General features: G+C 48.4%; 1 protein-coding gene and 1 long non-coding RNA gene across 2 annotated transcripts; one reads left to right on the forward strand and one right to left on the reverse strand.

Moving 5' to 3' along the window:
* Positions 1–1,033: 1,033 nt before the first annotated feature.
* Positions 1,034–8,117, reverse strand: LOC310763281. Its single transcript, XR_014548559.1, has 3 exons — positions 7,856–8,117; positions 4,230–4,324; positions 1,034–2,217 (listed from the first exon to the last, which is right to left on the reverse strand). It is a non-coding gene; the product is annotated as an uncharacterized lncRNA (long non-coding RNA).
* Positions 8,118–8,122: 5 nt separating this feature from the next.
* Positions 8,123–10,336, forward strand: FOXL2 (forkhead box L2). Its single transcript, XM_083615171.1, has one exon. It carries the CDS (start codon positions 8,520–8,522, stop codon positions 9,759–9,761), a length of 1,242 nt encoding a protein of 413 aa, XP_083471297.1. The 5' UTR covers positions 8,123–8,519; the 3' UTR covers positions 9,762–10,336.
* The last annotated feature ends 1,983 nt before the right edge of the window (positions 10,337–12,319 follow it).

Genomic DNA, 12,319 nt, shown 5'->3' on the forward strand with positions numbered 1-12,319 from the left:
ATATTCCTTTTTGGTGTTCCTATTTATGGATCTGTCTTTGCAATGCTCCGGCTATACTTCTATATGCATATACTGCCTGTTTTCCCCCCTACATCTGCAAACATTTTCAATGTATTCTTTTGCAAGTAATGCGTACATAAATGTGTGTGCATATATGTGGGTTATAATCAAGCTCGGTCTCTTTAGGAGAAACCTAAAAGTGTGGGGTATAAATAATAAACTTCTATTATTATTATTATTATTATTATTAATCCTGCGAAAAACCAATCTGAACCTGATGCAAAATCCCTCCTTCAAGAAAAGCTTTCCCTTCCATTTCCCACACTTTATTTCCTTTGGTCTCATTACTTTTAGAGGAAAGAACAGTGCCTAAAATGCCATGTTTATGTGTATGCCTGTTTCTTTCCCCAATTGTTATTGGAACAAATAATCCAGGATCTTTAAATAAAGCATGGGGAGTGTATAAGGGGCGGGTGGGAGAGACAGACTTCTGTAAAGACTGTTGCAAGATAAATCAATTCTGGAAACTGTTGATGCCGCAAGCCTGCTGAAAATAGGAAAGAGGGGAGGGGAGGAGGTAGGTACCTCCGAACAGCAACCCCACGGCTTTTCTTCTTGGGAACGAAGGAGCTCACATTCTCCGCCGTTTCATCTTGCTGGGGGTCAATCTGTGCAAGGCTCGGTTCATTCTTAACAGATTGAGGTAGGGAACGAGGGCTTCAGAAGGGCAGGGTTCCTCTCCTCCCTCTGAATTGGTGTGAAATTGACAAGTTGCATGAAACCAGGCCGGAAAGTGGCAAGCGAGAAGTAGGTGATCGAGGGATCCGCAAACACGATTCCCTTGGTGAAGGGTGGAGCGGGGGTGGGGGAAGGGGAAGAGATCCAGTTACCCCACAGTCAGCTTCTTCTTCTTCCCCCACCCACCTCTTTTGAAATTTTCCGAGAGGATCTTGTGTTGTGTAATTTGTAGCCGCCCTTTCACAGTCTCTCTCCAAACGAAAAAAAAGAGAGAGAAGTATGTTTACACGCAAAAGTTGAAATTGAAGTATTCTGTTTTTCTTCGAGTCGGGCCGCTTGAGGACGAGACAAATGGCTTCGGTAGGAGCTTCCGAAAATTAAACAAAAGAGGCTTTGGGGAAGCGGGCCATTGTGAAGAGAGCTCTGCAGGTTTCGGGGAGGCGACCTCTGTACTTCCCTTCCTATTTATTCCGTTGGAGTCAGAATAACCTTTACGTGGAATAGAGAGAGAGGAACCGGCTTCCCTAGCTGATCGTCCGTTTAGGGCAGGAGGGCGGCATAGCTACAGCATTCATCAGAGTTAAAAGGTTAAAAAAAGAGGGAAAAATACGTTTCTTTCAGCCTAGAATCGAAACTGTTCAGTTGATAATGATGATATGAAACAAAGACACCGGTCGGCTCTGATTGGCATGTATTTTTAAAGGACAAAAATAAGACAAAATTATCTTTTAAGAAAAAAATAAAGCAAAGAATTTAAATGTAAAGGAATATTTCCCTGCTGAGTTTTGTTTTGGTATATTTCGCCTTGCCAGGAAAGAGTTGGTAAGCCCGGCAAAGACTGGCGAACTTTAGCCACAAACTCAAACGTTCAAGTGCGGAAAAGATGGGACTTCTTGGCTCAGGTTGAAATATTATTTGATCCAATTGCCAAGCTAGTTGCTGTTGTACCCTCTGAATTCAGATATAGGTTACGTTACAGTGGTGTCGACGATCTGTTTGTTATACTCTCAGTGTCTTAGCCTTCATAAATTAAAAGAATTGTTTAAAATTAGTTTATAAAAATCATTGATTTCCCCACAAGGTGAATTCATTACCATCATAAGATTTCATTTCTTTACCTGTCGAGGAATTTTGAGGATGTTCAAAGCGGGCTTGTTCTTTTCGGTAATTTCTACTATGTCCGTGTTTTCTGTCACTTAACCCGCCATGCCATCTTTTAACAAAAACATGAGATGAAAGAAATGAGATATGGTAAAGAACTTCCATTGTGCCGTAGCCGTCAATGTGTGAGAAATTTAATCTGAATGGTCCAAATTCGCTGGTTATCCTCGGAGCCACCCTTGGAAACGTGTTTATTTTTTTTTTTTTAAGGGCAATAGCCTCCGTTCAATAAGGAATTGATCTTAATAGGTTTTCAGGATCCTTCTCGCTTTTGGTATTGTAGCCGCTTCACTTTGCCTTGCATTTCTTGAGTCTTGTCTGCAAGAACAAGAACAAAAAATTATATCCTCAGTATCTTATTTAAAATGCGCGCACCACCTTGCAATCCTGAGGTAAGATCCAGCCGAAGTTAGTCGTATTTTCCATTGCTGTCAATTGTATAATTAATTGTGCGCTTAACTCTCTCTCTTTCTGAGACCAATGCTACTTAAACAGAGGAAACCATCGCGTATTTACTCGGAGGTAAAACCCACTGCATTCAATGTGGCCTAGAAACTGTTGAATTTCTAGTCAACAGAAGCAAAGCAATAAATGAGCACCATTTTTAAAAGAAAAAGAAAAAGGAAAGAACTGTTGTGATATTTGGGTTAAAAAAAACCAATGAAAACAACATAATCACCATTATCATTATTATGCTTTGTACTCCGTGGTTTTCTTCCCTTTCAAAATATTGTTTCTGTGAATACCCTGATCCAAGCCAACCATTTTACTCATCACCCTGAGTCAATCTGTGTGATTGAAAGCAATTAATATTTCCTGAGCCGGGGTCATTAAAATGAAATGAATGTGATTTTCCCCCTTGGCTACTTCCTGAATTGCCCAGGAGCATCTAGGCAATATGGTTTTCCAGCTTTCTATAGCTAACAGAGCAACTCAGCATGATTCATCTGCCCTTCCCTCTTAAGCTCAGAAAAGGATTCACCCGTGGAAGACTGGCTATTCCTTTCAGCGGGGATGGAGACTGCGCCACGGCGACCACGATCCTAAACTGTGACTTTCAAGAAAACGCCGTATGGGCCTTACTTCCAAGTTAAACCCGAATCCTAAACGGTTTACTTAGAAGTAAAGCCCGGTTTATTGCGGCAGAACCTATTTTTCGGGGAATAGGAATCCTATCGTTTAGACAAAAGAAAGATATGATCCCCTGGAAAACCTATAATCTGTGCCCTAGACTTATCCCTTCTTGAGATTATCCCGATTGCCAATAAACCGTAGTATCGGCTCCCGGAGTATTTCAGGTGCTGAAGTCTTATTGGGCGTGTCCTTTTGATATCCATGTGATTGTTATTTATCTCCAAGTTTACATTTCAAGCCCCGCTAAACCTGTCGCTCTGCTTAACCCTGAATATGTTGAATTTCAACCGACTGGATCTAGATCCAGTTATATCTCGGGTCCCGGTGCGTCGCTTTAATTTGGATAGAAAGCAGGTCGTAATCTGATGGAGATGCCAAGACTAAACCCTCCGTGTGGGTTTCAGTAGTTCCAGGTTAAGATCCAGATACAAACTTGTGCCTGGCAATGCGATCCTGACCGTGTTTGCTCAGTTGGACCCTCTTCAATGGAACTTGCTGTCATTGGGACTTAACTCGCTGTTAAACTGCGTTGTAAACAGCGTGCGCAGCCTTTTCTGCAGGAATTTAGCTCCACTCCCGATTGCTTATGAATTTTAGAACTGGACCTTGTGAACCTGAATCCACTTTGGCTGAAGGCAGATATACCTTCGCCTCTGTGCATTGCACACCCTTTCTAATTTCATGACGTTTTAGCCAGTGGCGTAGCGTGGGGTGTGCAGGGGGGGCCGCACCGGGCGCAACATCTGGGGAGGGGGCGCGCTCGCACTCGCAGCTCTCTGCCCCTACCTGGCTCACTCAGGGTTAGGGGGCGCAAATTACTTGCCTTGCCCCGGGTGCTGACAACCCACGCTACGCCACTGGTTTTAGCCCTGAGTTTGGGGAGAAAGAAAGGGATGGAACAGTGGCATCCCTAAGAATCTAAGGGCATCTATAAGAAAAAAACTGATTGCACCCCTTTTCCTTTTTTTCGGGGTGAGCCCTCCTATTCAAAGAGAAAGGTTTCACAAATCAACTCTTCAAGAAATTTATTTATGCGGAAGATGCTAAACCTGCTGATGTATACAGTTATCCCTTAGCCCTGATAAGAGTGACCTCGAAGTCAATGCCAGGGAAAGAACATCTCGATCCCTGGACGCTTAATATTTACAGGCTGGATGGAGCCAGAGCAAATTAGGTACCAACCTAGATAAACTTACCTGGGAGTAAGTCCTATTGACCTCAGTGTGGCTTACTCTTCAGTAGGCATGCTCAGTAGATTGTACTGGAAGCGGCGCTTAGTTCTCCAAGAAACCTGCGGAGAAAGTCTTGTCAGTCTCGAGTTTAGCTGCAGACCTTGCTGCGCCCTGACCTGGGAGTAAGTCTAATTGGCTTCAGTGGGGCTTGCTCCTGAGTAGACATGCGCTGTCACTTCCTTCGGATCCAACCTATTCTATAAACAACTAGATTGCTTCTGGAAAAGCTAAGCTGCATGGATCCTACCATTATTTTTAAAAATAATAATAATATCAATATCCTCAGGAAGGCTTGCCAAGCAGGGGCTGGCTGCCAGTGTGCAGGAAAAGGAGAGGGAGCAAGGAGAGATTTTCCTTGAGCGAAACAGTGACCCCCGCCAGGCATTCCGTGTCAGCCCTGCGCGCTGGGCAGAGACACCCACGGCTGTCCCCTCACCTTCTTCGCCATTTCTGTCCTCCTCCTCCTGAGTTTCTGATTTCCTGTCAGATCCCACTGAAGCGTGTGAGGAGAGAGAAAGAGAGACTCCCCAGAAAGCCACCCTTTGGCCGAGCGCGCTTGCCTCTGTTGCCGCCGCCGCCGCCTTTCCAGGCTTGGGAAGGGAGGGCTCTGCAGTCTGGCGGAGGTGATGACACACAGCACAATGCTGCCGCTACACCTGCGGAAGGAAATGCCTGCGAGCGGGGCGGGGTGGGGGAAGCAGACCCGGCCAGCCTGGGTGGTCAGGGGGAAGGAACTGGCCCTCACTAGCTCACGCCACCGGCCTCCGAAAGAAAGAGCAGCCGCGGCTCTGAATCCCAGCAGGCGGCCGAGCGCTCGGTTTCCGTCGGGGGGCCAGGAGCTGGCCCCGTCGGATCCAGAGGCAGGGACTGCCCGCTTGCTTAGCAAAAGGGAAGCCAGGCTGCTGCAAAACCCTCGGGCCGGTTTGCTCCGGGGCAGCCAAGCTGGCCCTCGGGAATCAGACCCCTCGAGTTCGGCGGTGCTTACTTCCCAGTAAATGCTCACAGGACGGCAGAGCCTCGCAGCTTATTTGGATCCACAGAGCCTTTGGGTGCGTGCTTGGCGTCCTACGTGGGAAAGAGGTTTCCCCGCCAGCTTCTCTGGGCTTAAGATTTCAGGAAGGGGCTGATCTAAATCGGAGAGCTCACTTTAAACACCCAAGCTCCAGAAAAGCAACAGAAGGGATTCCAACAGAGATGACTCCAGTAGAAATAGGCACTCCATTAGAAGCACACGAAGATAGATCCTTAGCACCTCGGTTGCAAACCAAAAATAATGCGCTTAAAAAAATATATACTTCTGTCCCTTTATGTACCTCGTCTTAGTTGAAACATTGACTCAGGGGCTTCCTGATCTTTAACGACAGTCTCATTCTGTTCAATAAAACTTTTGGCTTTATTTTGCTTCTAGGCTGTAATAGTGTTATCAGCGTATGTAAGTATACAAAGATACAGGTCTTAACGGAAAAGAGAGCAGCACTTTCCCTGGTTGCTGTTGGGAGATACATTGTACAGACAATATGCTCTTAGGAGACTCTTGTTTCAATGTTTCAGTCCTAAGCCTACTTAATCGGAAGTAAATCGCATTAAATACATTTGGGCTTCCTTCTAAGTAAGCTTCTTTTTTTTCTTTTTAGATGGCTGAACAAGTCGTAAAACTTGTTTGATTTTTTTACGCGTCCAATAGGAAACAGCATATATTTGAACATGTGACTTTTTAAGCTGCGAGAAACAGTCACACTTAACTCGGAAGGAAAGTTTTAGTGAAAATGATGAAATTTGGAGGTAAATGCGTTTGGGACTGTTAGTGACCTGCCACAATTTGGTCACCTCAGTCTTTAACATTTTACGTAAATCAGGAAGATATCAAATAAACCTGATTTTATTGATTCCGACAAAGGGAACGGAACTACTGCCATGTGCGTTTATTAGAAACTAATTGTCAAACATTCCAATTTTTTTAAAAAAGCATCACGTACAGTTACAAAGAAATCCAGTTGTGTGAACGCAAAAAGATATTCATAAATTACACATACACACAAAAGCACCCACAGAAAGAGATCATTTAGGTGCCTGTTGAGACCCATTGACACCAATGGGTTTTTCTTCTTCTTTTACAAATATATATGCGGGCAGAACCAGCGTGGTGATATTTCCCATTGTATTTAGCTCTATGCTCCACTCCCCAGAATCAAGCGTGCATAATTTCCGAACAGGCTACATAAACCATGGCGGGCAAGTTACCCTGATTCAAGGGCCTACCCACCCAAGGTTAAAATCTCTACAAAGCCCCTCACAACAGCCCTTTCCAAGCGAGAAAATTACAGAGTGCGCAAGAACTGCGTTCACAGAGCCCCTTTCTCTTCTGGAAGTGGGGGCGGCGAGGACTGTCACGCCCAGAATGAATGAAATTATGTACATTCGAAGCGGAAATGCAAGACCTGATGGTCCCAAGTGGCCATACCAAATGAATGGCAAAAAGGGATTGTTTCTCCTTGGACAGTAAAAGGAGCCTCACGGGCCCGTGGCTGTTGAGATCAAGATCAGCTGCTGTTTACAGGTCACGGGAACGTGGAAGTGAGCCATCTCTGTTGGGGAAACATCAGAAAATCGAAGGCCCGGTTGCTAACTCGGTTGATAGGCTTCGGTCCAAGGCCTCGCAGAGATCGAGGCTTCAAGGCCGGCCTGTGCGTGGGATTTGCCCGAAGGCACTGGAGCACCTGAAGGAAAGCTCGGGGAGGAGGCCCTGTCCTAGGCACCAATTAACCCGGGGAAACAGCAGCCTCCTCGAGCTCTTCTGCAGAAGTCTCGCGGAAAACATAGCAATTCTCTTCCTTTCCCCCAGCTCCCCACCCTCCTCATTCATTCGCTGATTTATTTATTTGTCTCGCTGCTTTCCCCCCCCCACCCCCGACCTGGGGGATGTCTCTGAAATCTAGAAACAAACAAGTGATACCTGAATGACATGTTTTTGAAAAACATCTTGTCCGGAGCCGGCAGCGAAGCGAGCTGTTAGAGGGCTTGTTTGCTTTTGTGCACGCCTAAGGTGAACTAAAAGGTTGCAAGGACAGAACCCCAATATGCGTGGGATATTTATATTTTGATGTGTCAAGTGGGAAGGGCGCCCGAACTCGATTCAAAGTAGAAATCACGCGGCTCGTTCTGTCTCTAGATGGACAAGATAGATAGGCAGAGAGGGAGAGGACTGTGACACCCCTTCTATGTATTAGCTTCCTTAAAATATATGAGCAGGGCGTGCAACTTTGTACTCTCAAACAAGGTGACAATAACAGCAACACTTATTTGGAAAACAGGCGTTGCAGCAAGACGTCGTCACCTTTCCAAGCCGAGATCCTTCAAACTGCCTCGCGTTCCCAGCCTACGTTTTCCAGAGCAACCTCGCTGGACATCCCTGAGATGGTGGCTTCCGTCAGCGGCCCCCAGCCAGCTAGCCAGCCAGCCATCCATCCCGGCTCACTGAGGAGCCCCTACCTCCCCAGTCGACAGATCGCCCTTTCAAATTTGCAATCTCTTTGCAGCGTGGAAAGAAGAGAAATGTTTTCACCAACTCCCCCCCCCCCGCTTCTCCTCACTTGTTTTCCTCCTAAGCTGCCTCGTGCAGGAGTCGCCAGAGACGCAGCTTCTTTCTTTTTCTCCTGCCGTGGATTCTTGCCCTCGCCTCTTCCCACCCCCGCCCTTCCCTCTGCTCTGGGACCCCCAGGGGGCTCCAGCCTCCGGATTCCTCGCTGGGGTGGACTTGCGCGGTTTGACTTCGCCATGAACTCGCCCGTGCCCAGCTGGCTCCCAGGCTTGTGGGACGGGCGGGGGAGGGGGTGGCACAGAGAGAGAGAGAGAGAGAGAGAGAGAGAGAGAGAGAGAGAGAGAGAGAGAGACGGGGGGGGGGTGCGATGGGAGAAAAGGGATCCTGACGAAAGCGGAACTTGCCGGAGCCCATACAAATCAGAGGAGAGCTCGTCCAGAAGTTGAGTGGATATCTGAGCCCGCTGATCAGAGGCTGCCTCTTGCAAGGGAGACAGAAGCGAGGAGGAGGAGGAGGAGGAGAAGTGGGTGGGGGACAGAGAGAACCAAAAAGCCCACCAGACTCAGGCAGGACTTAAAGCAGGCAGGCGGGACAGGCGCTCCCCGCAGATCGCCCTGAGAGATCGAGGGGAGCCTCCTTCGGGATCCGCAAGAGACCCCCTGAAGAAGAAGGCGCCTCCGAGGGGCGCAGACGCCGCAGCAGCCGCAGGTGGTGCCATGATGGCCACCGGCTACCCAGACCCCGCGGGGCCCGAGGACGCCGTGTCTCTCCTGCAGCAGCAGCACCAGGCCATCAAGGAGCCCTGCCTGGGCGGCGAGTCGGCGGCTGCCAAGAGCGAGCTGAGCCCGGCTGCCCCGGCCAAGGCTTCCCCGGCCGGATCGGCGTCCGCCTCGGCTGCGTCGGCGCCTCCGGAGAAGGGCGACCCGTCTCAGAAGCCCCCTTACTCGTACGTGGCGCTGATCGCCATGGCCATCCGCGAGAGCGCCGAGAAGCGGCTGACGCTGTCGGGCATCTACCAGTACATCATCGGCAAGTTCCCCTTCTACGAGAAGAACAAGAAGGGCTGGCAGAACAGCATCCGCCACAACCTGAGCCTCAACGAGTGCTTCATCAAGGTGCCGCGAGAGGGCGGCGGGGAGCGCAAAGGCAACTACTGGACGCTCGACCCGGCCTGCGAGGACATGTTCGAGAAGGGCAACTACCGGCGCCGCCGCCGCATGAAGAGGCCCTTCCGCCCGCCCGCCGGCCACTTCCAGCCGGGCAAGAGCCTCTTCGGCGCCGCGGCCGAGGCGGCGGGCTACGGTTACCTCACGGCGCCGCCCGCCAAGTACCTGCAGGCGCCTTTCCTCAACGCGGCCGCCGCCTCCTGGTCCCTGGCGCAGCCCGCGCCTCCGCCGCCGCCTCAGGCGCCTCAGGCGGGATCCTACGCCGCCTGCACCATGTCGGAGGGAGCGGGCAGCTCAGGCGCCGGGAGCGGAGGAGGCGGCTCGGGGGCGGGAGGCGGCGGTCCCCTCAGCCCCGTCGGCGGCGGCGGCGGCGTCAAGGGAGTAGGCCTGGCGGCCGGGCCTGGAGGCGCCGCCGCCTCGGCGTACGGGCCTTACTCCCGCCTGCCGGCCATGGTGAACTCGTACAACGGCATGGGGGGCCACCACCACCACCACCACCCGCACCACGCGCACCACGCGCACCACCACCACCCGCACCACCACCACCAGCACCACCACCACGCGGCCGCCGCGGCCCAGCAGCTCGGAGCGGCGGCCGTGGCGGCGGCGGCGGCGGCGGCTGCGGCGGCCGCCACGGCAGGGAGCGGCTCCCCGCAGGGCTCGCCCAACGGGCCGGCGGGCTTGCAGTTCGCGTGCGCCGGGCGCCAGCCGCCCGAGCTGGCCATGATGCACTGCTCCTACTGGGACCACGAGAGCAAGCACAGCGCCTTGCACTCCCGGATAGACATCTGAGCGAGGGGGGGAAGAGAGACGGCAGGCAGGCAGGAGGAGAAGAAGCAGCAGCGCCCTCGTCCTCGGCATCCCCTTCTTCTTCATCATCATCACCATCATCATCATCATGTTGGATTTCTCTCCCTCTCCCTCTTGTAATTCCCCCTTTCCCCCCCACCCGCTGCTGAAATGGGACAGTGACTTTGGGTGCCGAAACGAGAACCACACGCGCGCAACCCCCCTTCGCCCAAGTCCTGTGTGCCTGAAATCATACAGATCCTCTCCGCGAAGGCAGCGTAAGTTCAGAGGACTTCCACGCTCATCCTCATTGCTGCAGGAGCTCCGTGGGTCCTTTGGTTCTGCGTTTCTTTTTTCACTGGGTTTTAGGGTTAGCGCGCGCACATAAAGGTGGCCGAACAGTATTTGCCTTTTGTTTCCCTTTCCTTTTTGCATTTCCTTAAAATTAATATCCCCATCATAAGCACTGTTTGGTTAGAAGTGTTGTTGGTTAGAAGTGTTGCTCACTGGTACGTAAATCTCTTTATGGTCGAGGTATTGGTCTCATTGTTTTCGCGGGGAGTTTAAAGAGAGTGAAGGTGGGGTTTTTTATTTTTTATTTTTGGTGGGGGGGGGGAGAGAGAAAAATAGAAGAGGGGAAAGCGCTTAGTGGGTTAGGGACAGAATTATAAACTAGAAGAGGTCTGTCGAGTTAGGGAGGGAACGTGCCGAAGCAATAAGCTGCTCTGCCGCCGGGTTGAACAAAAGCACTGAAAAATAATTCCCTTTTTCTGCAGAATTCCTGGCGCTATCCAGAAAAAGTCAGCTAGGTTTATTGCGAAGTACATCCTATTAAAGTTAAGATGGGGCTTCAGCCGTCCAGCAAGTGGAGAAGGCAGAGAAAACCCCGTTGAAACAAATTAATTTAACAATATGCTCCATCGTTTACATCCCTTTAACTGCGGCAGCGTTTAAGCACGAATAATTTTGCAATCCACAGCCATCTGATTAATGATAATCAGATAGGATTGCATTTGATGGCATCTGCCAACCACAAATGGAATAATTTTACTAGAATATTTTTCCAGGTGAGGTGGCTATTTTAAGTATAGCACTGCGGATGAAAATTCCTTTGAAAGGATGAAGAAAAACACAAATCACGCACACTACGCACAGTGTATTTTTAGAGGTGCCAAAGACTCAGCAGTTGTTCCTTGTCAGTTTAATTCACACCTCGGATACACTTGGTCGGGTAGTTCGGCCCAAAACAGTTTCAACAATATTTAGCTCCAAAATATATTTGGGGATGAGCGAGGAAAACCGGTTCAATTCCTAGGGAATGAATTTAGGATCGGGGTCCAAACGTTCAGATTAAAGCTGAGGAAAAACTCCTTTGAAAAATTGCCTTGGGGGGTGATTTTGAAATTCTGCTGATGCGGAATTAAACAAGTGTAAGGCACTAACTCTTTGCCAGTCTGATCTCATTCACGGTGATAACCGATTATTTTTATTATAATTTCCTAAAGGGAATATTGCACTTCTTCAAAGATTTATGTTTCTATCCAAAGTAGTACTTATTTGGAGACTGTATTTGAGCAAGAACAGCCTTTTATACAGTATCTAGTAGCCATGTTGATTTGATTGTTGAAACGCGGAGGAGATTTGAGAAGAGTTGTGGGAAAAATAGGTGTATATGTATATGTATTTTTTTTAATAGAAAGCGTTCTCTCAAGATAGAGTAATTTTATACAAGACTATAATTATTCGGACAAAACAAGACTGTTTCCCGAAATTATTGTTAATAGTAATAATAATGGAGACTATTTTTCCAAATGCAATTGTTATATTTTTATTTTTATTATTATTTTTCAATGGATGTTAAGAGTGATTTTTAAATATTTTTTGACCCAGACGAATCTCCGTTAGATTCTTATCATCATCTTTTTTTTAACAGAGTTGCAATCCTAAACCCTGAGAGAGCTAATGTAGAAAAAAAGTGTTTTTAATTGGGGGGGGAGGGGCAGGTAATAATGATTTCCTCGGTGTCTGTGTAAACAAATAGATATTTTGGTATTCTGCCACCCCGGGACCAACTTTTCTAGAATAACCTAGCACTTTTATTGTATATCGTAGCATTGTATAGTCTCCAATAAAATGTGGTTTTGTTCTCTTTTACTAGAGTTTGATTTTCCTTTTGTCAAATATTTAATAATTTAATTGGCTTATCCTCTTTCTGACACACCTTTAAAAGTGACGCTTTGGTAATTAACGTGTGGATTTTGGTGGAACGGCTGCTAACAGCATTTGGAATGTTTTTATGGTCGTGCGTAGAATTGTCAGGCCCTCAGTCACTGGTTAGATTATTCCTTCTCCACGCAACGCTCCCCCACCCACTCCAATCGTTAAAAAACGACATAATTCGGGGAAAGAAAGACTTTAAAATACAATCCTCTAAACGGCTTCTCCCGCCTCTGCTCGCCCCGGTTTTTGGTCACCTGAAAATACAATGGAAATAATTTACTTTCTGTTGGGCACGCTTCAATTGTGTTAAGGCTTACTTGTTTTGAAAAATAATGATAATA

The sequence above is a fragment of the Podarcis filfolensis genome (assembly GCF_964270895.1).
Source record: "Podarcis filfolensis genome assembly, chromosome: 5".
Classification (NCBI taxonomy): domain Eukaryota; kingdom Metazoa; phylum Chordata; class Lepidosauria; order Squamata; family Lacertidae; genus Podarcis; species Podarcis filfolensis.

Coding starts and splice junctions, on each gene's coding strand:
- FOXL2 (XM_083615171.1), top strand. CDS start 8,520: ATGATGGCCACCGGCTACCCAGACCCCGCGGGGCCCGAGGACGCCGTG.